We start from the raw sequence: 27442 nt of genomic DNA, 5'->3' as shown, positions 1-27442 counted from the left end.
TGCCCGCTGCCGTGGCACTGCTGTACCCACACCGCCGCCTGGCACCCGCACGCCACGCGCCTCACCGCATTTCTCCCTGATCACAGAAACTCTCCGCAGGCAATCTGTAGCACAATTACAGTCAGAGCCCTGGAAAAACGTGCTGCCAGTCTAACTGACCAAGGCTGTCGGATTGCTCTACAGCACCAGCAGGTACCAACTGCCAACGCTATCAGCACCGCAGCGGTTTGAACACATCGCGTCTCGGCAAGTCAGGGCACTGCAGAGCATGGGCGAGGTGGGCTGCCCCTGCCCCTGCCCCTGCCCCTGCCCCTGCGGTGGACAGAGCTCGAGAGCCTTCCGCAGAGGAGCAGCCGGCACTGCCCACACAGCCCCCTACCCAAACACTGCCGGCGACGTTTAAACTTGCTGCCGGCGAGCTGCACTGCATTAAGTACCACAGCCAACACTGGAAAAGTAAGAAAAAGGGGTGGAGGAGAGGAAAAGGAGCAGTCAGAACAAAGTGAAGAAATGCATTTTAAGGAAAAGGTTACTTGCGGTATTTTTTAAAATGCATGGCCCGCAGACACAACTCTAATTTGTACGGCCTCTCCGCATGCAGGCAGCAGGTAATCGCCGTGGTGCGCACCTTCAGCTCCTCCCCATTCACTCCCCATCCCATCCGCTTCCACTCGCATTCACTTTTTCCTTGTTACTGCTTATTATGGTAAAATACTATTATCAACAAATAAATGCATTAACCACATAAGCCTCTGTCCTTTACATACGTATTTGTACTGCCTGTCACAAGCCACTCTCATTTAAGCATCTACCACCTCACTCGGGGGTCTGCTTTACAGAATTGGACGTAATAGTTGGTTTGACTCACAATAAAGCGACGTTTGCAGCCCCTTCTACGCCATGTACTTTCAAACTACAATGCCAGGACTCTGCCTACACCTACTGCACTTAAAGCTTCGTAGAGCAGCCGAACACATCCACACGGGACAACTTCAGGAGCGAGCGACAGGGCTCAAAAACCAACCCGTGCTGCTCTGGCCTGGGCAAGAGAACCGCCAGCCCCGAGCCAGGGCACTGCCACAGACGCAAGCGAGCGATGCCAGCGGCTGCAGCATGCAGCACAGTGCCGTGGCCCCGCGTGTGCCCCACCTAACCCATCCCTGCCCCGTCCTCCACAAGCTGCCCCCACTGCCCCTCTGGCACAGCCTCGCTCCCCTAACCCGTAGTGGGGCTCCATGGGCTCAGCACCTCGCTGAGCGCTAACGAGCCTGGCTGCCAGCTCATCAGCGCCGCAGCTCCGATCCCAAAGGCCGGTATTTACTTCCTAAAGAACTTCCCATCTGGGCAGGTAAGTCGGGACAGACTCGAACCGGCGAGTCCAAGCACAGGCTGGAAATCAGATTGCTGTTTGTTACCAGGGCGTGCTTACAGCCCCGCAAAGTTGGTACTGAGCAAGAGAGAGCTTACTCACTGCTTACAGTCACTGAATAATCCGTAACAGGAATTTTAAAATATTTTTTTAAATTGATAAATTGCTTTATCAAGCAATAATACCAGGCACACCACATACTTGCACTTCAGAAACGAAAGCCAAACATGTTCAGATCCATCACTCTTGTAATAATATTTATAACTTAAGCATGGACCAAGCGCTTACTGCTAAATTCTAAATGTTACAGTGGAAATTGCCGTGACTGAGCCCAGTTTCTTTTTATTGAATTCTTTTGACCAGAAATAAATGGGATTTCAGTCATGCCTACAAGTTGTTTTGAATATAGATCCCGCTTTTTACATTACTTCTGATACTCCATTTACAAACACCAGAGGCGTCTGTTTGCTGGCTGGTCAGAGGGATAACTCAAACTCTCTTTAAAAGAAGTGAAAAAGTACGTGGGGAGAGAGGGGAAAGAACATCTGAAACATGTCTGAAAAATCAGTGCTGGACTGTAGAGCCAATCAGGCTGTTCTGCTGTAATGCTTGTGTGGCTGAGAGGGAAGAGAATTTATATAATATATTCTAATATATATTCTAGCAGTTTTGTCCCAAACAATTGAGCTACACTGCCTACTTGCTCAGCACGAGGCATTCCCTCCCAGCAGCGGTCGGGAGGCCAGCTGTTTGTCCTAACAGTGCCTGTCCTACTGCTCTGCTTCGGATCAGCACTGATAACCCCCATTAATTGTTGTCGGGTACCCACATTGATACTTCTACGCAATATTTTTTCAATTTTTACTTAGCATTGACCGTAGTGATTTCAGGCCATTGAAGGCCAGGAACTAAGTATAAAATTAGACTAAATTATTTCTGCCATTAAGACCAGCCTGTACATATTGTACTACCTTACAATCAAGAGCCAAACTCTTTGCAACATTACACTGCTATTTGGCTTTCTGGATAAAAAGCATTAGAAACAAATGCACTGAAAACCACACTGCAATTTAAAATCACATAGATCAGGCCTTTTTAAAAAACAAACTTAGATCTTTTTTCTAGTGTCCTTAGTATCCCATTTCCCCCAGAGACAGGTGCTTTCTGACACGGTTTTTACAGTAACAAAACAGCTTGCCTGATTTCATAACCCTTGATGCTAACTTTTCGCAATTAGAGACACGAACACGACAAACCCCATCCCCACACACCTTACAGAGCCGCGGGTTCTTACCCTCCGGGGGTGGATGCATCCCAAGCAGCGAGACCTTCCCATACAGTCCCAGCCATACAAGCCATCCTTCCCCGCCTGCCTCCACGGCAGCTGCAGTTTTCCTCTGCTCTCGGCACGTGGCATGAAAGCAGCACGAGCTCCTCTTGCAGACGTATGGAGTCTTCGCCCCTCTCTCCCAGCCAGGGTCAGGGCATTTTTTATCGCTCTTATTTTTTAAGGATCCCACCAGATGGCAGTAGCATGTCTGCCCGGCAAAACAGGGAGCACTTCTGCAAAGGACAGCTCCTCATTCTTGGGATATACACAAGGCTTCCCAACACCAGATACGCGTTTTGAAACGTGGGGCACGGAGCTTTCACTGAAACTAAAATCTGGATTTATTTCCCCAGTATTTCCAGATGTTGTCAGCAGGACAGGTACACAGCTCAGCTCTCAGCCCTCCGCCAGAGCAGGACTCCACTCAGCAAATCCGCAGGAGCTGGTGGGAGGCCCCCGTGTGCCTCCTGCCTCAGCACCTCCCCTGCCACCCCCACGCTGCTGCATGTGCAGGAGCAGCGAGGCTCAGCGGGGTGATGGCACACGCAACGCCAGCTTCAGAGCCCTGCTCTGTCAAGGCAGCAACTGAACGGTGACTGGTGAAGAGATTCCCTTCTCCTTCGCCAGCCTGGGTTAAGTTCACTTTAAAATCAACACTCGGTCACAGAGGTGCCCAGCACGGTTCATTAGGACCTCCTGGTACAGATAGCCACGGCTGCAGCCTGTGTACACAAACACGAGCGCAGCCCACGTGAGTTAATCATGAAAATGCTGAAGCACGATGCTTCGGCTCTTCGGGAGTGACAAACTCCAGCGGCACATTAGCAACCCCGACACATCATCAAGCACCAGACAAACGAGCTAATGACGAAGGCTAACTCAATGCCAAGCCAAAATCCCTCCCAGTAACCTAACGGGAAACTCGGCACCGCTCCCTGCCCACGGCTTCTCTGAGGAGCTCAGGCTAAGTGCAGGATAAGCTGCATCCTCCTGGACAGCACGACGACACGTCGCAGCAGTGAGATGAAAGACTTCAAATACTGAAGAGCCTGTAGAATAACACCAGCTTCCCTCAGCAATGCACATATGAACTTTTCAGTTATTTATCAGTGCCAGTAAGTGCTCAGGAAGAGATACAGATACGCCACAGAATCCTCACTCACAAGCAGCTTCGGCCTTATCTTGCTGAAAATTTTATGTTACATTTGCACCAAAGTATGCATTTTTTCATGTCTAAGTTAACTCAAAGTGTAAATACCCAACCCAATGTTTATGTTCAGTTCCATTATCTTATACGGCCGGAATTAAATTACACAGACATGCCCTCATGATTTGAATGAAACCTAAAATTCAGCTTAACTCTTGCTGGCACGCAGGCTCCCAAATGCAGTACCCATTCACTTGCAGAAGTTAATTCGAGACGCCAAAAGCCTAACGGTGACCACAGAACTCAAACACACGTGAGCAAAGAGGAACTGGAGTTCAGCCGATTATGTTCTCAGTCTGTACAGACTTACAACTTCACCAAGGAGATCTGACCTCCAGGCTTCTGCTTTTAGTTCATTTAACACCCCCATGGCCTTTAAAAACAAAGAAACAAAAGCCACAAAACTGTCGTTATCTTGAAGTAAAAGCTGTAGTTACAACTTGGCAAGCACAGTCTCACCAGTGGCCATTCCTGCTGGCGTGGGTGCAGCTGGACAGCCAAGGGTTTTGGGACCAAGGGGCACTTCTGGCAGCGCCCTGCCCAACATCAGTCCCTGCAGCCCGACATCAGTCCCTGCAGCCCCTCCTTACTTCTACTCTTTTTTTCCTCAGCATTCTTAATGATACTATATTTAAATATGCAAACGTAACCTTTTATTCTACTGAATATTACAAAAGAGATCTCTCTTGGCAAAGATCTTTTTTTGGCAAATAAAACTGAGAAAAATAAAGATCCCTAGGAAATATGTAGAGGTAAACAAAATGTTAGAACCGAACGATAACGAGGTCTGATCTTACATAACACCCTACATTTAAGCCAGCCTGTAACAATTAAGATTAAAGAGAAAAAAACACTTTATCCAGAAATAAATACACAAACAGATGGAAATAATCTTTAGATACATATTTTAAAGATTTCTTCTCAGTTTTGGTTCTTTCATAGACTCCTGTACGCTATCGCAGCGAGAGCAGCGCAGCGCCGGCTGCACAACAGCACCCCCCGACTTCGAGAAGTCGGCGTTTAGCTGAACTTCCTGGACCTGCTGCGTTCGGGGCACAGGATCAGCTGTAACACCAAGCTGCGCCTAGCTCCTAGCCAAGACGGTTTATTGCAAACACTGCTGTGACCCGTGCCAGGGCAGGGGCGAGGAACTGCCCTGCCGAGCTCCCAGCCCCGTACCGCAAAGCTCTCCGCGGCCACGACCCCAGGCGCACGGCACTTCTGCCTCGGTGCAACCCGAGCACGGGCAGTACCTGAAGCAGAACTCCTCAAGCAACACAAAGTCACACCGACCGAGCGCCGAGGCAAGCTCTGCAGGGACGCGCCACAGTTACCCACTTCAGACTCGGTGTTCCCTGCACAGGAAGCGTGCTGCAGTCGCTTGCTCTCAAAAACAAAACCCAGGCATCTCCTGCGGTCCCACAGAGCTTTGCAGAACAGGGTAAAACTGGCAACGGCTTATAAAAAGCTACTCAAAAATCACTCTAGCTTCACTTCAGTGATCCTGAAGGGCAATAATTGCATACATTACATTAAGGTGGTCACAAAATATATTAGAAGAGATTACGATCCACTGACAAAATCCTCTGAAACAGCAGCTGGGGGAATAAAAGAGCTGTAGGCAGTAGTACAGGAGACAGAAAATCCCATTTACATTTATGAGAGGAGAGCAAAGTTCAGATATTCTGTTGTAGGCAGCACATAGCATACCACTGCAGGTCAGGCAGCTCCTAGACAAAGATCTTGACAGGTGACTGAAGGAGGAAGACATTTTCATACGCTTTCAATTTCCAGCTCTTATGTCAGGTCAAAACCTACATTCTAATACTCATTTGTTAACCTGAAATTTTAGGAAGTACAGCTTAGCTAAACAGAATACATATTCTAATTAAGTGCAGGGAAGGCATGTAAACACGCTGCGTCTGTCTTAAAGAAGACTGGTGGTGTGGCCTGCTAACGGGAGGTTGCTCTCCACCACTCTACGCCTTGCTCTGCCAAGAGAGACAAGTGAAGCCAACTTTCTAAGAAGAGAGAAGAACCAGCACAAAAACTCTGTGGTAAGCAGCCTTCTTGTATTCTGGATCAAATGGCAAAACCAAGAATGAATTATGATTTGGTTAAAAATAAAAATGGAAAGATTGGTTCAGGTTTTTTTTCGTTACTCACCAGACAACACCAAAGGCTCCATATCCAATAGGTCTGTCCGGCTCAATATCCAGTTGCTGTTGTGGATGTTGTGAGTGCTGATGATGGTGCGCTTTAACTGCAGCAGCTGCTGCAGCTTGTACCTGAGCTGGGGCTGCTGCAGCTGGTCCAGGGGCCTGACCCGGTGCCGGTGATGGGAAATATGGCTGCTGCTGCCCTGGGTTTAACATCGCCGCGGCCGCGGCCGCAGCCGCCGCGGCCGCAGCCGCCGAAGAGGCATGCTGCTGTACGGGGTGTACCGCAGCCGCAGAGCCGGGATGCAAGTGATGCTGCGGGTGGTGGTGGTGATGGAGGTGAGGAGGAGGGAGGTGAGGAAGGTGGTGGTGATGGTGGTGGTGGTGACCTGCCGCCGCCGCAGACGTACCGCCATTGTAAGCCGCCATCATTTTTGCGTTGGCCGTCGCGCCGCAAAGAGACATTCAACCAAATGCCCCCGGCGTGGACGACAACTGGGTCAGGCTGTCATTGGGCCGTAACACCGAGCTTCGCCACACTTCGCCACGAGCTGGCTCTCAGCACGCGCGGCCCACCCGGCGGCACATGGAGCCCCTCGGGCCTTATCTCCTGCTGCCGCCGGGCGCTCGCGGGGTCCTCATGTGCGCGCGGGCCCCAGCGACCCCCTCAGCCCCCCGGCCGGCTACTGGAGCTCCATCCTCGGGCAGCGGGCCGGGGCGGGTCTGCTTTGTCCGCACGTCTTTATATTTTTTTTTTTTATTATTATTATTATTCTTTTTTGATATATTTTTTTAAAGAAACCGCGCTGGGCGCCCCTTCCCCGCGGGGGTTGGGCTGGGAGCCGCTGCCCTGGGAGCCGGTGCGCGCCGTGCCCAGCCTACCCGCGCCATGCCCACATCCCCACTTATCTCCGCGGGCCTCCCGCGCCTCCTACATCGCTGCCTCCGGCCGGGCACCTGCCGCGGGCGGGCCGCTCGCCACTTCGCAACTTTTTCCTCGAAGGCCTGCAACGGACACACAGACACGGACACGGACAGACGGACACGGACACCACACACACACAGCGCCGGGCGTCAGGGGCCGGCCGGGGGGCGCCGGGGGGGGGGGGGGCGGCGGCGGCGCCCTGACAGCACGGCCCGGCCCGGCGGGGCGGGGCGGGGGCCGGGGGCGTGCGGGGGGGCCCCCGGTGCACGGTGGGGGCGGGGGGCGCCGCTCCGCCCCCCCCTCATCCCGCCCCCCCCCCTCCCCCCCGGCAGCCCCGCACTCACCTCCCGCCGGAGCCCCAGCGCGCAGCGCACCGCGGGCACGCGCAGCCGGCCTGCCCTCCCCCCGCCGGGCCCCCCCGCCCCCATGCGGGGCGCGCGCCCGACGCCCGGCCGCAGCCAATGGGACCCGGCCCGCCAGGCTCCGCGAGAGCCGCCCCCACCCAATCACCGAGCGGGACCCGGCTCGGCCGGCCCATAGGGCTCGGCCGCCGCGGAGACTCCCTGACTCAGTCCCGCCCCCGTGACCCCCGCCGCCCAATCACCGCGCGCCTCCGCGCCCGGCGCTGGCGAGACCCCGCGAGATTCCCTCACCTCATACAACCCTCACCCCGGGCGGCCCCGCCCTCCCCCGCCTCCGCCGCCAATCGCGTGGCGCCGCTCCGGGCCGCCGGCCAATCGGCTCTCGGCCCGGGCCGCGTCCCGCCCCCGAGACCTGCTTTTCGCCCAACCGCGGCTCCCTATCCGCCGCCGTCAGCCAATGAGGGGAGGCGAAAGCCCGAAAAGGGGTTACTGGGCCAATGGAGCCGGGGGGCCGGGCGGCGTCGTGACTGACAGCTCCGCCAGCCAGTGCTCGGCGGCGGCGCCGGCCGAGGGGCCGCGTCCCGCGAATGGCAGCGCGAGGCAACGGGCGGCGGCCGGGGAAGCCTCCGGGGCGGCCGGCCGCAGGTGGGCAGCGGCCAATGGGAGGCGGGGGAGCCGCTGACGGGCGGCGGGAGGGGCCAATGGCGCCGGGGGGGCGGGGTCAGCTGAGGACGCGGCGGGGCGCGGAGGTCGCGGCGGGCGCGGCGGGGGAGGGGCGGCCCCGTGCCTCAGGCGCTGACCGCGGGCCCGGAGCCGCTTCCCGCGCACGGCCGGGCCGCCTCAGGGCGCCTCGCGGCGGGGCTGAGCCCGGCCCCGTGCCCCCGGGGCCCAGCGGAGCGGCCTCGTTGCAGCTGAGCAGCCCCGGGCCGGCCCCCTCAGGGCCCCCTCAGGCGCCGGCCCCGTGCCGGGCGCTGCCTCCCGCCCCGCCGCCGCCTCAGCGCCGCAGTCGGCGTTGGTGAGGGGCGGCGCGGGCCCGCGGGGCTCGGCGGCCTCGTGCCGGGATCGCTCCCTGCAGCGCAGAGCTTGTAGGCAGAGCCCCGGCGAGCTCAGCCGCAGCAGCGGCAGGGGCCTCACGGGGCCTCCGCAGGGGGTAAATGACGGGCACTGACCTCGTGTGTGTGGGGATGTGTGTGTGTGTGGATGTGTGTACCTGTGTGTGTGTCCGTCCGTCCGTGTGTGCTCCTGCTGTGGGCGAGCTGCGGCGCTCCAAGTGCGCTGCTGCCGTGCCCCCTCGTGCCATGCCTCCTCTGAGCTCCCCTCCAAAACGTGACCAAAATCACCTGTACGGCCTGGCAGAAAGGAGCCTAAACGTGCCAGGCTGTCTCAGTGCCTAAAATTTGAGCGCCAAATGTTTATAAGAGTGGGTTTGGGTGTCCTCATCTTCAGATGAAGTGGGCAAGAAAAGTTGGAGGAATTAAGATTGTTAAAACTTTTTAGTCTGTTCATTGATGTTGATAGCTGCTATTGCAGCCTGGAATTGTAGTGGAGTTTTGCTACCGTGTTTGCTTTCAAAACACAAACTTTGTGTATATAAAAAAGGTAGGGCTCTGTCATTCTGTGAAGCTTAAATTTGTCAGCTCAGCTGCTTTTTAGGTACTTTGTGCTATGGAGGGTAAGAGGGACAAGATCAAAACTGATTGGTGCTGAGGTATGTTTAAGGAAAATAAACTTTTAAAAGAACATTAAGGAAATGTGAAATTGGCAGACAAAAACAAAGTGCTGAAAATCTCTACTAGAACTTTTGTTTCCTCAGTACAGATCTGAGGTAGAAACCTGTTACATGAAGTAGTGTTAAATATTAATTGTGTGAATCACTTCGACACAGAACACAGCTGCAGAACGAGCACATTATGCACCTTGTTAAGGCAGTGCTTCCTTGTCATTTAATGCCTCTGTGTGAGAAGCATACGTCAGCTGAGGGGAGCTCGTTAGGGCTGGTGCACAGCTTTGGGCAGGAGGGCTTTGTGAGTAGCAGTGCTCATAGTAGTGCTCACTGTGAGTAGTCCAGTGAGCTGAGCTGCTTGAGGAGAGACTTGGCAAAATCTAACCGTAGCTCCTTGAACAAGGCAGGTGGAAGCCCTGCTCTAGATCCTGCCAAAACCTTGTTTGATTGTAACTAATTTGTCATCCTCATCCCCAGCGATGCATGGAGAAATGCAATTGGCGACTGCTGCTGATGAAACATGACAGATCGATTCTAACCTCTTACTGGTGAAGATAGTTATTCATGGGGACGTGCATCTGTCCCTTGCGATTTTAGTCACAGTACGAGTGCTTTAGAGCAGTAGCAAGCCTGCTTTTTGAGTATCAAACACAGAACCCGGTGTCTGTATTTGTTGGACACTTAGCTAACCCCATTTAAACTACATTTAAAAATAAATGCTGTACCCTGAAAATCTACTGCGCTGAGTTTAGCGCTTCCTCCTGACTCTTGGGAGACTCGCTCTCCCCTTGCATTTGCCACTTGTTTTGTAGAAGTATCATCTTTTTGACAGCACTCCACATAAGGGCAGGTAGTGGGAGACAATGTGTAATCATCCTGTTCAGCTTCTTCGTGCTCCTCAACAGTGTTTCAAGTTGAAAATTCTTCACAAAAAATGGCGTTGCATAGTACTGTGTAAAATGCTGTAGTCCAGTTCCAGACAGGCTGGGTTTTTGTGCCACAGGAGCTAGTTGTGAAAACAGGATTCTGTGTGGTAGAATGAGTCTTTTTCATTTCATGGCTGAGTATTGTCCATAAGTGTCCTTCAGCACATGTGTGTAGTTCTTTTTCTTGTGGCTGCTTGATGCAGGAAAAGTAACATTAAGTGGAACAAAGCATAATAAAATGCTTGCATAGATTTCCTGATGCACAAAAGGGGTACTCTGAGCTGCACTATTGATAATTTATAATGTGGGTGTTTGACAAGCCCACACATACCTCAGTATACAACTCTGTAGATACATTCTTCAGTATTCTGTAACACCCTGTTAATATTTTATTCATAAAACCTACTACTGAAGCCATTAAAGTGTCAGATGGTGTTAGTGCCTGCAAATTTGAGGGGTTTGGGCTAGCCAGGTAAATACTGCATTGTATGTTAGGAGCAATGTGTTTTAATGCAATGTTGCATGTGCACACAATGTGTTTACAGCAAAGTAATAGTATATGTTGATGTATATTAGTCTTTTCTTTTGTGAAGAACAATATTTTGGAGCTTTTGTCTTTGAAATCTTTTCCCTCCCTACAAAATTGGAAATGAATAAATTAATCTATCCGCTTGTCCCAAGATTAGCTTTTGTTCTGTCCTTGATTCCAGTGACAACAAGTTGAAGAAAACAATGGAATTGATGGTATGCCTTTTGATGTTCATATGCCTTTTGCTAAGCATTTTGTTTACAACATCGTGGCTAACAGGCACGGTTATTTCTTGTCCTGCACTCGGCTGTACCAAAGCAAAGTGCACGCTAAAAGTCGCTGAGTCAGAATAGCCGTGTTTTGACCCAACACACTGCAGGTCTGATTCAGTGAGTGCTGGGCAGGAGATTAAACCTGCAGGTTGTTAAGTTCTTGCAGATGATGATGCCTCAGTAAATATCACTTAGTTTTGTTTATTCTGCCTTTGTAATGATAGCACAAAGTCCAACCTGTTCTGTTTTGTTTTATTTTTTTTCCTCTCTCATTTTGAGTTTGGATCACTTCTTCATGCTTGTTCATGTAATGACTAATCTTGTCCAGCAGAATGGCTCAAAAATCCTTCACCACGTCAGAGTTCCTGAAGTGTTGTAGTAGACTGTGTTCATTCCATATCAAAACAGACCAGTGCGTTATGGACACACTTGAAACCAGTAATTTTTACATTGAGGTCCTTGTAGCAGGCACACCTATCCATTGCAGCAGGGCAATCTTGAGAATGTAGCTTAAACAGACTGTTCTTTCACTGAGGTACGAAGAAGTGGTTATTCCCTGCAGTCTTGCAAGTCTTACTGTATCTCTTTGTCATACATAAATGTCAAGATGGAATATGTACAAGGCCAAAACATCTGGAAAATAATTGGAAACGACAAACTTGCAGGCTGGTTCGTGACATTTCATTCCAGCGTTGTCTTTGGAATGTGACTCCTATAAACTGCAGTCATGTAATGCTAATTAAACTTGTTTGCATAGGAGATTTGTTATAATTGGTGCAACTCAGAGCCTGTGCTTTATTAGATCGTTATGGGTACAGAAAAACAAGTTTCATGTTGTCTACAGACCTACGTCCATATGTCTGACAGTAGACTTTGGTCCACAATGTTCATTTGGAATGGGCTGTGTGAAGCCAAATCCTCAGCCCGTGCAACTGGGGTTGCCTCTTCCAAGCGGGCCTCCATGTTTGTTTTAATTTCAGAACCAAGGTTCTTTGTCAACCTTCCTTTAATTGGAGGTGCTTTGTATTTATGCAAGGATAATTATGATATGCAGCGAGGAATACGTCTTCTACATTTGATAGACTTGGTAAAAAGAGGTGTTTTTGCCAGGAATGTGAAGACAATCTTTGACAGGTCTGTGAATACCTGCATACCTTTTTTTTTTTCCCCCCTCAGACTCAGTGGAAGGGGGAATTGAAAAGTGAAAGTACCAGATGCGAAGCCAGAATTGATAACTGAGGAACATGGGTGCTTTGTAGCTTCCTAACCATATGTGTCCTAAGTTTAAGTAGGAGGAATATTCAATGTCTTTGATTTTTTTCACCTTTTATGAAAGACTGGAAATAATTAGTATTACTTACGCAAAAATGTTTTTTAAGTTACTCTAAGATTTTTAATGCTTTCCATGATTGTGCTTTTGTCATGATAGTATCACATTAAGAGCTTTCCTTCACCAAATCAATTCATTTCCCACTGGAAGAACTAAAGCTTTTCAGCTGTCTGTCCAGCTTATCCTTCTGAACTGAATTTCTCATATCAAGATAACCAGCAGCAATACTTCCCTCAGGAGGTTTATGTTAATTAGTTCCGGATCACTAATTTTTGTGGCCTTGGTGCACCAGTCAGTCTTCAGAAAGCTGTGTTGTAGCCAGTTCTGCCTGTTGGGGGTAGGGTGGGGAGGGATGGTGTTGTAGAGGGAGGAATTATGTTTTAAAAATGTATTTTACGTGGCAGCAATTAAACTTGCACATTTACATGTTTGCATGAAGAGCGATGGGGGCAACTTTACCTTCGGCCAGGTCCTTCTGGGAAGTTAGCTGCTTGTGGAGTTCAGGTAGTGTTAACAAGGAGCCATATTATACACTGCTAAGCATATTTCTTCCAAAAATACCAATGCTGAAGACAGTGTGTCGTCCAGGAACGATAGGGTGCTCAGACTGCGAGCCCATATCACATCCATGGGGTGTGTGCCTGCTGCACTGCTGGCGCTGGCTGCGGTACCGCGCTTCTCATTGCAGCTGTCTAAAGGCTGCTGGTAGCTTTTCTTTTTCCCTGTGCTCCTAATGACAATCAATTTAATTCGCTATAAAGGGAAGTGGGACTGAAAGAGTCTGTAAATGAGACCCTGAGGTGATACAGTGGCAGTCTGTGGCCTTGAAAAGAAGTGTGTGCATCTGAAGGGAAACTGTATCTGCGCTGACAGCTGGGACTGGGAAGGCACTGTGGCAGCGCTGCCATCCAGTGCATGTCAGCAAAAAGAAGGGGCTCTTGTCCCAGCCCGCAGTAAGCCTCGGTTTGCCTCCGTGTGGCTGTGCAGCTCAGCAGATTCCAGAGGATTTATCAACATCCGAATTTTCCCATCTGCCTCATGCAAGCTTTTCCGGCTAACTTCTGTTAACTACTTGGTGGTTGTGTGGCTTCCTGCCCCTTCGCAGGGGAGCACTCGGCTGCTCCAGCAGCAGCTCCGTCTGCAGGACGAGTGCTGGGCCCTCTCGCGCTCAACTCCTGCGGCCCTTGCCCTGCCCGTGCGTGGCACTGCGTAGGTTTGTGCCTGTGCCTTTGTCTCGTGGCGCTGTGCGTGGAGAGATGGACTTGGTGAGAACGCGAGGCGGGAGCTAAGCGCACATTTGTTGCATTTTCTACTCTGCAGCCACAACAGTGGCCTCACTCAGTCCCTGATGGCTTTCTGTTATCTCAACATCATTGGCTGGGCTTAAGGGAGTGGAAAGAAAATAAGGTGCTGTGTGGATTACCTATCCCAAGCTGGAGTGTGGCTCAGGCTCCATTTAGTCTGTCCCTTAGCCAGACAAAGGTGGTTTAAATTTATCTGTTACGCGTTTGTTTGTTTTCTGTAGCACTGAGCTGTCTGCAAGTGCCATGGCACTGTTACAGCCTTTTAGGAACTATTTGCCTTACAAGCAGCTGAAAAGGACATGAAGCTGTTGAGTCACTTGAGTCCAATCCCAAGTAGTGCCATAGGAGCTTGGGAATGGCTTTGGGTTTGTGCAGAAATGGATGACAGGATAGCGTCATTCTAAAGAACCTCCTAGCAGCCATCTTAGGCAGCTGGACTTCTGTTCACTGTTGCTTAAGACAAAACTGATTTCATATGACTATTAGAGAAGGAAAATTATAAGGACGGAGTCATGCAGGAAGCTCATTAAAATGTAAACACTGAAATAACCGGGTGATTGGGCATTGATTCCATCCTCACCCCCTCGCTCACGTTATGAGCTGCTTTGTATTAAAAGTAACGTGTCTGCAGGATGATGCACCAACATCTGTTATTGCTGAAACAAAATGATTTGCTTTCTCTTTCTGCATTCTTCCAACATCTGCATGTGGAGATCTCCTGTATATTAATAATTTCTAGCACTGATTGCTCATTTGCGGGAAAAATGCATCTAAGGGTAAGGAGATCTATCTTCGCTGAGAAGGGGAAAGTTCTGGTGTGGAATTCTGTCTTGCTGTTCACTTTTATTAGGAAGTAGGTGACCTCACCATGAAAAGGACTAATGATAAGACACTTACAGGCTATGGCCTGTCTTCTGATATGCTAGTGTCATCTTACACAATTAAAACTATGCAAATAACTTGCCTAATTTCCCATTCTTGAAATGCTTGCAGACAAATTACTACTTTTTAGAAAGCATTTCATGTTGAAAATGCTCTTTTTTTGTTGTTAGGACTTTGAGTTCTGACTTTATGCATTGACCCAAGAAGTCGATTATAAATGTATGTTGCTGCCCGCTTGCTAGTTTCAGGCGCTCTGGCTGTGATTGCCCTGGTAAGAAGCAGTACGTTGTATGTTTGTTTCCTGGTTTGGGTGATCGCTGAAGTATTTGTATCATAAGCATCAATTCTAAAGTTCAGTGTGTTTAGGACTGTGACTTTATCACTTTCTCAGTACTTGTACTAGAAAAGCACAACTGCAGAAATTTTCATCCCAAATAAAAAAGACTGGACAAAAGATGTGAGAAGAACGTTTAGAAATCTTTCCTCTTCTCTAATCATGGTGTCATTAATTCTACCTTCCAGTCTTCAGTCTGCTTTCTAGTTGGGAAGGTGCATGCTTAAATCTTCCACATCCTGGAAAATGCTTGAGCTTAATTTTAAGCGTGTGCATGAGTTACATTAGTTAATTGACTCAGAGCTATTTGCTGAAATCCTGCACGGTGTCTGGCCGAATTGGAATCGCAATGTCAATACTGCGGCAAATAAGGGACACACGGCTGTCTGGCTTTGCTCTCAACTTATCGCTGCCTTTGACTTGTAGTCATTTTCTGGTATACAATTGAAATCAGAACTATTTTTTTAATGCGCCGAAATGTATTAAGTTACACAAAAGAATCCATGTTCTAGTAATCCTGCATATATACAGGAAAGGAGCACTGAGCGTGCGTGGCAGATGGTTTCAAAGGAAATCCTCGAGAGCTAGGATTAAAAAGCAATTTTCAGCAAGTTTAAAATGGGTCTCCATATTTGGGTCACGGATGTTAACTCTTTCATTGCAAACAAGTGAGGAGGAAATCTTGTAGGTTCATTATGGAAGTGTTTTTCTTGATCAAAGCTGACCAGCGTGCCGTGCCGAAGGAGGAAATGAGAACGTCGGTTGCTTCTGTTCCTAGCCCTGCGCTTCTAACCACAGTGGGAAGCGGAGGTGCAGCGTGCAGAGCCAATGGCATGTTGCAAGTTCATGGGACTGATGCAACTAACAAACATTGGCAGCTTGTTTGAAAATAATGTATATGTGGCTTCAATTTTTTCTGCCCACCCACACAAATTTACATAACGACAAACATATATTGCGGACTGAAAATACTCAGGGATTTTTTTGTTGTTCAGAAATTGGAATTTTCCAGGACACCCAAGGTATAAAGGTTAAGGTACCTCAGTGCTATTTTACTTCAAATTTCTGAACTCTGTTCCTGCCTCTGACAGCTTTTATTAATTTAATTGGTCTTTACATCAGATTTTTGTATTTTTATGCCTCAGACATTTGTGGGTAATCCTGTTTCTTTCTCCTACCCATCATTTTTCATTTTAAACTTTGTGATATACAATTTTTGGTATGTTAGAAATACCAGGTTTCTACCTGGTTTCATACAACAAATTGTATTTGGTTTTGAAATTTGCAACACTGAATATTGAAATCTTACTATAATTTCAATATAGTATTTTCTATTTCTTTTGGACAAGTTTGATCTATTATAAATAAACAATTGAGCAGCAATACAAGAATGTTTTGTTCAGTCCTACACAGAAGTGAACATGTGCTCAGAGTTTTGCTTGGAAGTATGGCTGTGCTGACAAATACAAACAAGCCTGTGTTTCCTCAGACATTGGTTTAGGGAGCACATTATTTATTTTTAAAATCAAGCTACATTTGGTTATATTCTAACATAAACAGCACCACGCAAGCAGTGTTCCAGGCTGCAGCTGTTTACATCGGTGGTGTTTGAATAACCAGAAATATTGCCAATGTGATGCGTGAAAACGAGTGCTTGGTATTCTGAGACAAGACACCGGGTCTGTAGCTGGTATAAAACGCGCAGCAAGTTGGAGATTATTGGCTTTAGCCAACTTACACCAGCTAATAAACATATTAGGAGCGTAATTCGCATGTCGGTGCTCCTTTGTACGCTTCTCACAATGTAAAGGAAAGTTGTTTGATATGGAATAACTTCTTTTAAAGACTTCTATATTTTCAAGGCAGAAATTAAGGTTAGACCGTAAGCAATATTTATCACTAAACGTGATGTGCAGTAACTGCGATTATTTTGTGTTCCCCAAGCTAGGGTGTATTTTGAATAGACTTGGACAGCTTTCGGAGCGGAAGTGCCTGATGCTCTGCTAAGTGAATTATAGAATTAATTGCTGGTTTAAATTTCAGCCCATAGAGAAGTTAATTGCGTTCCTCTTTGGCTATTATATTAGCCACATGTTAACAGCAAAGGACAATGTACTTCTGAAAGGGCATCGTAAATGTCCTACTGGGATAACTAACTGCAGACATATCTACAAACTGTTAATTAACAAGGCTAAATAAGAGGTTTTCTACAGCACTGATGTAAGATACTTCAAAGTTCCTACCTGCTATTTAGAAAAGAAAATTCAGCTGATGGATGAAAATAACATCCAGGTATTTGTCAGCACTCCGTTCTTCTACCAGGACTGGAAGGCCTCAGTGGGCTCACCACTGGCTTTTAACTGAAGTTGAATCTGCTCTTCTGGGTCCTTGTTTTCAATCTCCTATGAGAAATTTATCTGTGAACATCTTGAAAGAAGCTGTCTCATCATATCAGTCTTACCAGGTGTTTTTATTTGTTGTATTTTTTAGTTCAGATTATTAGTCCAGCAAAAGAGAAATTTAGTTTTGTTTTTTTTAGGGGTAATGATTGGCTCTTCAAATTCTTGAGGCATCAAGGCAAGGACTAAGCATAAAGAATATGTGCAGTAATGAATAAGAACATAAATTTGCAAATTAGAGGCAGAATTCTGCATCTCTGGTAAGACAATTAGGGTGAGAGAGGTTATGAGGGACTCGAAAATGAAAGCAGGTTGTCCTGTATTTATGTAATGGAAGGGAGAGGCAGAACGGGAATGTGAAGAGAAGACTGACAGACAAAGCAGTGGGATAGGAATGTGTTTTTGTGGCATGGATGAACAGTAGTAGGGCAACACTGAGCCCAGGGAAAGGGGCACTGGCTGCTAATGATGCAGGCTGAGAATATGGGTGGCAGCGGGAGCTGTGTGGGTGGATGGCAAAGGCTTTGCTCAGATGCCTTGTAAGAAGGGAGGCATAGGCCTTGGCTGCAAACAAAGCATCTCCTACAATGACAACTAAAGTGCAATTTTGAATGCTTCAATTCTTGGAACCGACATTTTTCCAATTTATATTCCTTCAGTGAATAATTATGGGTGCCCATAGATACTAAAAAATAAGTATCCCAAGCTGTTGTCAGCCATTATGTGACCAAGTTATGATATTCTTAATTGAAAAAATTCTGGATTTTCACCCTTGCCAATAGTTGTCTCTGATCTAAATTCTGTAAATGTCTGCATCTGTAAATCAGATTTCTCAAAAACTTCTGTCTGTCACAGGAAGGCACAATAAATCAACCCAGGTTCTTCTGTCATGGGTGTCTTCAGGGCTTTTGTTTCAAGTTTGTTTTATGAAAGTTTGTGGAGTAGCAGATGACCTGAGTAATTCTTGATCCGTTTGTCTTTGGATAGCCAGTACAGCCCTCTCTCAAGTTCAGTGAAGTTAACTTCTAACTAAAGGAATTAGTGTTGACTTCAGAGAATTTGTCTCCTTGATTCTTTTATAGTGCCATCAAATATTTGATAAAGCAGGAATTTCTTGTAGAGCCACATGTCCATACGCAGTGGAAGGGGGGGTGAGCTAATGCAGAAAACTAAACTGTTACAGAGGCAGGTGGAAAAGAGGCCTGAATTCCCCTGTTAGGACTGAATGTGAGTCATCCAGCAACAACAGCAAGGTGCAACTCCAAAGCAATATGGCATACTGTTAAAATGTTTAAAAATAGTATAAAAGGGAAGATTCTCAGATGCTGTTTGTCTGATATAATGTAGAACATTTATGCAGCTCTGTTTGTTGTGCATTGCTTGTTTTCAGTTAAAATAGCAACTGTCAAGGAAGTCATTTCTAGTTTTCTGCAGCCTTCTGGCAGCTAACTTCTAAAAGCAAGGGCTGGTGCTGCAAATCAGGTATTGAAGAAGTTATTCCTCTGCTCCTTCCTGCAGAAGGGCACTTGAGCGCTTTGAGATGAGATTGCAGCGCTGTGGCAGTGGAATGCCAAATGACCGTGTAGGCCTAGAAGTTCTTGAATTTTACTCAGAAGCTGCTGGGTTGTCCCACTGTTGAAGCATGTTTTTTTCCAAAGCAGTGTTCTGCTGTTACAAATATGTAATTCTCTGTGAAATTATCATTTTACAAAGTTCTGAGTACTAGAAACTGTGGTTCTTTAAAATAGTTAAGAGTTTCTGCAGGTAAGAAAGTATTTAACGGGAAATATTGAAGCTTTGGTTCCACTGAGTGCTTTGGAATTACTCTTCTTATATTTTGTAGTATATATTTACTAAAAAGTGTTTTGAGTAGATTACTGAAAGCAATAACCCATTCATCTCAAGGCCATGAATTCATGGGTAATGTAACTAGTTAAGTGAAAGCTTATGTGCTGGTGAATTTGAAATGTGTGCTGTGGATGGGCTTCTCTGCACTTCTTTATTGATGGTACTTTAAGTAGTGAGTTGGGGAGAACCAGGTAATGAAAATTGATTCTTCTCTGCAGGTCTCTTGCTTGCTGTTGGACTTCGACAGACCTAATCCGTGAAGATAATTAAAGTTCCTTTGCTTTGAATGCTGTAAGTGATTATTTTTTTTTCTTTTGGTTTTATGGAAATCATTAGGAGCCTATTTGCCCCATGTAGGGAAAAAGGCGAAAATGTGAAATCACGAACAAATGGTAGAAATGGAGCTGATGCAATTTGTTAAAGCTGTGCATGTTTGCAGGAGCAATTTCCAAACAGTGTTTTGTATTCAGGAACACCCCTATTTTCCTTCCAGCCATGCTGACAAATACGGTAGCAGAACCTCAATTCTAAATTGTCCGTAAAGATGCCAAATGGAGCAATATTTTCATGCATTTATCAAGATTACAACTGGATCAGTAATTTCAGCATCTTGGACGGAATCTGCTCTTCCTGTGTGTCTTGTATTTAGTTGAGAATAAACACCTGGAATATTGGTATTGTGCCTTAGCCAGAAGATTCCCATAGAGTAGTCAGAGGGGGGATAAAACCTGAACGGAAAAACTTTGTTAATGATATAGGGTGGTGGCCCTCACTGTTATTTAGCATAACAGTTGTTTGAGCTTCAGGTGCAGTGATGACATAGCAGAAGACATTTGAAATATGTCCTTGCCATTTAAGACTTCTCACAGTAGTAGACCTGCCTGCTTCAAACCCTGTAAATGTGGAAGCATGGCTTCTGGAGCATCTGGGGTGTACCTTCTGTAGTATATGGGATCCAGCAATTGGCCGCTGGGCTATTGCGGGGAGGCAGCATATGGGTGGGAGGCTGGAAACAGAACGCCATGTTTCTGACCTTGTTTCGGCATCGCTTTAGTATTCTTAGGATACAGCTCTCTGCTGATTTGATCACTTATGTATGTTGCTAATGGCGTGTCTTATTTCTATGAGAGTGTTCTTACTGACTTTGGGGAAAAAATAGGGGTACGAAGAGCTCTTTGCATGTGTTTTTTGGTACAAGAATAATAAATGTTCTACGTGCCAGAAAATTGTCTTTAAAACAAAGTTGGAACACGTTACATAGCCAACATCTCCACCTGGCGTAGTTATTAAGAGAGTATTTGGCATAGATGCTGAACTATTTTCTGCCAAGAGAGCTTGCCGATACAGTTGTTCAGGGATGAAGATGAGATGATGGCTTTTCCTCTTTGGTTTACTAAAACCATTTCCTTGATCAGTTAAAGTCAAAATCTTGTTAGCAAGGAAAGTGTTTGATTTTTTAGTATCAGAGTTTACTTAATGGTTAATCAGACTATTTATAACCAGCCACACTGAGGTTATTCTAGCATATCATTCGGTTCCAACGGCAGACACATTGCATATGGGTTGCCATTTTGATGGCTTTGAATGGTAATATGACCCATAAAAACCAAAGCATAATATGCAAACTGATTTTTCTGGCCTACTCTGTTCTTGATGCCATCTGCTTTAGGATGGAAATGAGCCTGTTCAAAATGTGGTCTGCCAGTTTTAAGCAGAGTGGTTGTGCCAGTCACAGATGGATTTAAAAGAATAGCCTCATGTAAACAAGAAAAGAAAGGAAGATTCTCCCGAGAGCAGGAAGCTCTACTTTAAAGTATGGCTGTTAAATCCTGTGGCCTGTGGAACATCCATCAGACCCTTCTGTGAATGCTTCATAAGGATTAAGTAAACTCAAGTGACTTTCTAACACCAAGAATAACCCCTCAGCTTCCAAATGCTGCTATCCTACCACCGCTGCCTTCTATTGCTGTTACCTGTAATGGAGGAAACTGCAGGAAGCTGACAGTAGCTGTCAAGTATGTGCAGTACATTCACGCAGCAAAATCAATTACGGTATATTATTTTGTAAGCTTTGAAGAAATGTGTTTTTAATCCGTTATATGAATCCTGCTGAAATTGTTGAATTCAGAACCCTGGACCACTATTTCTGAGTTCCTGTCTTCGACAATTAACACAAATCTATCTTGTAGGTGAAGGTGAGTGCCTGTCTGCTCAAACTCTACTCAAAACTGAAGTGTTTCAGTTCCTAATTTTCACTGTAGTCAATGAGATCTCAGTCTTCTACTCAATTTGAGAGCCTGAGCTTTGTAGTTTCAGATTCAATGACCTTGTCGTATGTGTAACCACAAGTGTGTCTTGGTACTATTTATAATTCAGAGAAATGCATTAAGTGATTTTCACTGGTGAGGAATATAGACTATATAAGTCTCTCCTTTTTTTCCCCCTCTTTAAATAGATTACATTGTTTGAGCTACAATTTGCTTTTGCAGTAGGGAAGAATGTAAAAGGAGGCACTCATCAATGAATTTCATGTTCTTGACACTTGAACATCCCTCTCAAGTCCTCTTTAAGTCTTTTATTTGCAGGCTAAGTAAACACCAATTTCAGTGATGTCTCATCTACTCCCTTTAATTACTGCTGTTGAGAGAAAGTTTCTGCCGATGCAAATGTGCTATTTTGTCATGTCACATCAAACTGCATCAGCCTTATATTTAGGAACAGAAAGAGGGGGAGGCAGAGACAGGATGTGGCTACAAATGGAACCAAAGGGTTTTCTTAAATACAGGCTGAAAATAGACAATTGAGGCAGTGATGCTTTTTCAAGCATAAATCCATGAAAGGGAAAATCAAGTCTGTGACGACAGAGATGAAAAGCAGGCTAGGGGTGTGAGAAGAGGGAGCTCTAGATGAAGGCATGGGCTGGTGTCAGGGAAAAGCTGATGAACTCATGCAAGCACCCTTTGCATCGACAGATGGATGTGAAGTGGCTTTAGAATGTCAGACCGCATACAGCTGCTCTTCTTCCTTCTGTGCTGGCTAAAAAAGTTCTGGCTGTGCTTCTCTCCGGCTGGTTGCAGGGCATGCTACCTGCCCTTTGTAATCCTCTCTCCTTCAGTTCTCAGAGCTGGACTGGTTGGTTGCTTCTCAACCTGACTTATTTTGATTGGAGAGAGGAAAAAAATAATGCCTGGTCTTCACTACCTCGGCTGTCTCAGCTGAAGCCAGTCACTTGCAGAAACAGGCCTACGTAAACACGGCTGGGTTCTCATTACCCGATTATTTTATCGATCTGTTATTACATGCTGCTTTGATCTCCTCCAGGGATTATTCATTAGATTTCTTTTCTCAAAGCATTATCACATTCCCAAGACTAAAACCAGTATGGTGCAGAATGGCTCAGCTTTGTTCAATTCTTTGTGCCTGTTTGTGTGATGGCTGCATTTACTAATATTAGAAGAATTTCTTGTGGCTCTTGAGTCCACCCACAGAATTCCAAATATTTTCTGTGGCAGCTCAATATGTGGAAATTGAATGGTTTATTCACCACTATTTTTGTATGCATCTGTTAGGGCTTGTATCTTACTAGATTATTTTATATATATGTATATTTATATACATGTATATTTATATAATATATATAAGTATATTTATATACATATATATATATATATATTGCCAGTGAGGTAACTGAACCAAGCCAATAATAGTAAAGAAAAAGGAAAAATTTGCTGAATTAACTAGAAAGAAATGGAAGGAAAAACTGTGAGGAGGCAAATAAAATTTGTGAATAATGATATATATTGCATTTCAGTTAAACCACAGTGCAATTATATTAAATCATTATTTTTAAAGTGTACCTCAGAAGCAACTGGTGATTTTGGAGGTAATATTTTTGTCCCCAAGGACAGTCGAAATGCAGTAGAAGTTGAGAAGTCTGTATACTTACAACATTAACAGATGTGAAACAAGCAGGATGTCAAACTGAAGCAAGGCAGGTTGAGGTACAACACTCTTCATAGTTAAATATTTTCAGTCCTCCCAGTCTGTAAAAATATCAAATATATTGATGCTTTAATCCAAACTCAATTTTTGAATTCTTTACAGCAGGAAAATAACCGCCCGTGGTGCTCAATCCGTACGCGCAGAGAAGCCTGGGGGGAACAAGGCAACGAGAGGTTTGCCTCAGGCAGCTCATGTACAAGGCTGGGGGCATGTGGGTGGCGTACTCTAGGCACTCAAGGTGGACAGGCTCAGGAATGGGAAACGCAACACACTACCGATCACTCGTAGTCTGAGACGTAAGAGGCTTATGTCTTCAACTTGGTTGCAATATTTGGTGTTCTGTCTCGTGAATTTTATATTGGTAAATGCACCCTCGGTCCGTGGCATCTGACCAGACTGTAAATGGAAGTGGAACAGCAGCCTGGGTGTGCATCCTCCAGTAGTGGAGGGAGGAGGTGAGAAAGTCCTGTAGAGATTCTGGCAATACTTAAAGCAGTAATTTGTATGTTATTTCTTATTTTTCTTTTTCTATTTTTTCCCCAACACCTAAGACAATCACACCTAATTATTTTCTTCTCATGACTTTAACTCACGAGAAAATTAAAAAAGCCACAGTAAACTCTATGTTTTTCATAACAAAAAATGCAGTTCTATTGTACTTTTTCAAAGCAAATCACAAATATTAAATGGGGAAGCAGAAAGATAGCTGTTTGTTTTATAGTTGCTATGTTTATTTTGAACTGAATAAGTCTGGAAAGTACTGGATAAAACTGCAGATCAAATGAAAAGACTCCATAAGCTTTCTCCAGATTGTTCATCAAAAAGCACCCAATTGACAACACTGCAACAAGAAAATGCTTTTAATTAATGTCTTCAGTTAAAGGCAAAGCATTGTGGCTCTCTTAAATATATTATTAAATCTGTATTGTTTAGATAATAGGATGGGGAAAGACGCTTGCACTGAGTGCTGTGTCAAATTCATCAGGGCGTGTTTTAATTCTAGTTCACTTGCTGGATTTCACAGCTATTTGTCTGGGTATTGGGGTAATTTGGAGGGTTGAGTAAAGCTAGATGACTGTAATGAACTCATTTTGTCTTTGACTCATTCTGGCAAAAAAAAAAAGCGCTATTTACGGGGTATTTTGTATTGTTAAGACTTCTGTTCCTCCTGTCTCTCAAACTTTCTCTGGGCCACTGTCTTTGTGCCATCACCAATAATTACATCAAATTAATTCAGCATAATTGAGTTAATTATTAGCACTGAAGGTTAGCAACATGACTTCAATTGAACCGAAGCTTTTATCCTCTTTTCCTGAGGTTTCACAAAATGTAAACAAATCTGAATCATGGCTGAAACCAAAGGCAGCTCCCTCTCCATGAGGTGCTTTTGTCATTCAGAAGAGCTGTCCTGCCATGTGCTGTCTGCTGCGATGGGAGAAGCATACTCTGCCATTCTGTATCAACACCCAAATACTTACAAAAAAAGAAATATATGAATCGCCTCAGAACCATTCCATCAAAATCCAGACAGATCAATCACTAACAGAAATTCAGATATGTAGAGGATATCGAAACTGGTTTATCTGGCAAGCATCAAAAGAATTAGGATGTAGATTCCAAAGATTCAGGGGATTGTTTTCTGAGTTAGGGATGCTAGGGATGAATCACTTGAGAGGCATAGTCAGCAGCATGATTCCCTGTATGAGGTACTAGTGTGAGAATCAGAGGATAGGATTCCTGATCCCAGCACAAGCCGCTCCATTTCCTGGAGCACAGTTTCTTTTCAGGATGTTTTTCCTCATATAGATCCAAGAGGCTAGAGTTGGCTATTTACACATCCATGGTCTGGGCGTAACGCAATGGGATATTTGAATTCTCAGCGTTTGCTTTCTGATCTCATCTAAACAAAGGGCATGACTCTGCTGTGAGGCTGGATGGCAAACAGCCTTCTTCCACATGGGGTGGGCAGAGGCTGTTCTAGCGCTATGAGAGCTATGCTGCCAGTGGGGCCTGAGCATGTACTGCAGATTTCTTCAAGTCAGTGTTGCTGTGCCATCCTGTTGACATCACTGCAGGTCTGATCAGTGGGCTTAGGAAGCCTATTCAGAATGAACAAAACTGTTTCCTTCCAGCACGTGGTGTTTGCTTCCCTTTTGGAAGCCCATCTTAACCCAGAGTAGGAGAGAAGCAGCAAGGACTGAGCAAGGATCCCTTTCTTTGCAATAAGCTTATTGAAAGCCATAATTTTCCTTGTTTTTCTTACCAAGCAGGTGGTCTTTCAGTTAGGCTAGCCCAGGGAGAGTGACAGTAAAATTTCTAGGAAAACTTGAGATATGGCTTTAAGACCTCTCGAATATTCCTAAGATATGGTGGGCATTTTTGTCCACGTGATTAACTGTTGGTATGGTAACAATCCCTGATTAGTGAACTGTGCAAATTAAAATCCCCCTTAAGAGGCTAAACACTCTCAGACTTAAATGTTCTGTAACACTGCTGCTTGTAAGCATTTCTCCCATGGACGGGCCTGGATTTTGCTCAAGGTGCTGTGGGTCAAATTCATCTGGAGTACGGTTCTGCCACTGGCAGGGTTTACACCATGGAAGGTTTGGGTACAGGTCATTACTTGGATTGAGGGCAAAGGACTGGAAGATGCTAAATCGCAGCAGGTGGGGGTTGGGATAATGAGATGGCAAGTTGGTCTTCGTGCTGCTGTAAAGGATGATATAAATTAGGAAGGACGATTACAGGGCAACCCGCAGATACCAGGGCATTGTCCGAGCACCATTGTGATTAGTTTGGGATTGTGTGTGGATAGGATGAGAAAGGTGGTGCTGCAGTACATCAGTAAAATAAGAAGTTACACTGCAAAGCCCTCCTGTAGTGTAGATTTTACTCCCTTGTAGGCTGGGTGTGGTATTTGCACTGAAGGAATGCTGAGAGGCCTACTTTGGGCATTCTTGGTTTTAAGTAAAAAGCTTATATTAGCCTTTGGTCTATAGTGAGAGTCACGGTGACTTTTTTGCTTTTTCTCAAAACCTGACTCTTTATGCTGTCATCACTTTGTCCTTCTATTGAACTTGTGCACTTTTATTTTCCCAGTTAGAGTCCTTTCTACGCTAAGTGGTAGCAGCTTGTTTGAATTACATGTTTTTACTCTTTTGCTAAAAAAATAAAACAAGATAGGCTAGTTTTGCCCAAGCAATCCTGCTTTATCTTAAAGCAAAATTAAAATTAATTTTGTACCAGTTTCAGTCCTGAATTGGATCAGGAAGCATGACAAAAGCATATGTAAAATTTGCCGATTCTTGAGGACCTACTTCTTCCATACTTACATGACCCATAATTTATAAAACTAGCGCTTCACTTAAAGACAGCATGCATTCATTTGCACCCTTCAGAAGAACTTTCCTACCTTATGCTGCTAACTGGGTATCCTTGTATTGTGTTTAATTGGAGGCTTCTTCAAAAATCTTCAGAGATTCAGAAAATATTAGAAGGTGATATACGCCTATAATTACACCCTGAAAGTTGTTATACCGAGTGTCACAACTGCACTAACTGTAGGGAGAGCCACTGGTGCTAAACTGGAACATGTCAAAGTGCAATATTTACAAGAAAGAGAGGAATGAACAGGCAGTTTTGTTTTAAAGCTGATGGTAGCAAGATCCAATTCAATTCATATTCAGGCATGATCTTGCCTATAAATACTTACAGATTTGGGCAGTAAGAACAAAATAAGTGTTGACAGCACTTCACTGAGCAGTTTACAGCCGGGAGGATAAAGTTCTTACAAGACTGCCTTTCAGAATTTTCTTTGCGCTTGGAAAAGTCACTGTTGGGAGAAAAAAGTGGAGAAGTTTGCATTGCACCTAAGCCAGAGAGATTCCTGTCTATTCCTCCATTGCTGCCCAAACTTGGCATTGGGTGAGCATGCTACAAAGAATATTTCTTCAATTAGTCTAAGCACATTCATTAATTATCCCCAACTGGGTAATCTGGCCTAAGTGTAGGAAGCGTGTTTCTTCCCTGGTGCTGGATTGGAAACGTCTCTGCCTAGTGGCGTTCAATAGCGCTAAGCCTCATGCTGGTGCTGTCACACTGCCCGAGGCATGTCCAACCACTGGCGATTCCTTGTCACAAACCAGGTCTTTGGGATGTGTGGTTCAGCCAGCTGGTAATCTCCTGTATTCTCTGCTGATGCTCTGTAATGCCACCTTTACAGTGCTGTCCTCAGCCCCCAGAACGTGCTGCTGGTGCACTCTCCTTTGACATTGCTCGATGTGCGAGGCAGAGAAGCAAAGCACAGAGCAGAGGAGAACAGAAATAGAAGTGAACAGAACAAAAATGTCTAGCTATCATCAGTCATGCAATAAGACATTACAGATCATATTTAGAAAGGACAGAATTCACAATAATGACAGGCCACAGCTCGTCAGAAACAATCACATCAAACCAGCAGATCTTAATAAAAGCTCAGCATGCTGGAGAGATGTGTTTATTACAATGGGATTTGAGCATTGTACATGCTCACCCATACAAGA

The 27442-nt window shown here is 45.6% G+C and overlaps 2 protein-coding genes across 7 annotated transcripts in view; one reads left to right on the top strand and one right to left on the bottom strand.

The window, feature by feature from the left end:
• The window catches only part of NLK (nemo like kinase), a 48446-nt gene extending 41010 nt beyond the window's left edge, over nucleotides 1–7436 (bottom strand). For both annotated transcript variants that reach the window (XM_084299527.1, XM_084299526.1), the window contains exons 1-2: nucleotides 7335–7436; nucleotides 6073–7070 (exon numbers count right to left, since the gene is read on the bottom strand). In XM_084299527.1, the coding sequence (XP_084155653.1) occupies nucleotides 6073–6530 (458 nt within the window). In that variant the 5' untranslated portion in view covers nucleotides 6531–7070; nucleotides 7335–7436. The remainder of the gene's footprint in view (nucleotides 1–6072; nucleotides 7071–7334) is intronic.
• Nucleotides 7437–7918: 482 nt separating this feature from the next.
• LYRM9 (LYR motif containing 9) overlaps nucleotides 7919–27442 on the top strand; it is a 37237-nt gene continuing 17713 nt past the window's right edge. For 3 of the 5 annotated variants that reach the window (XR_014619026.1, XM_084299379.1, XM_084299381.1), the window contains exons 1-2: nucleotides 8094–8502; nucleotides 19118–19190. The gene's annotated coding sequence lies outside the window, so the exon portion shown is untranslated. Of the gene's footprint in view, nucleotides 7998–8093; nucleotides 8503–19117; nucleotides 19191–27442 lie in introns of those variants that run through there. The other 2 variants (XM_084299380.1, XM_084299382.1) reach the window with 1 other exon arrangement.

The sequence above is a fragment of the Netta rufina genome (assembly GCF_964035555.1).
Source record: "Netta rufina genome assembly, chromosome: 21".
Lineage (NCBI taxonomy): Eukaryota > Metazoa > Chordata > Aves > Anseriformes > Anatidae > Netta > Netta rufina.
This window is presented reverse-complemented; position numbering and strand designations above follow the sequence as displayed.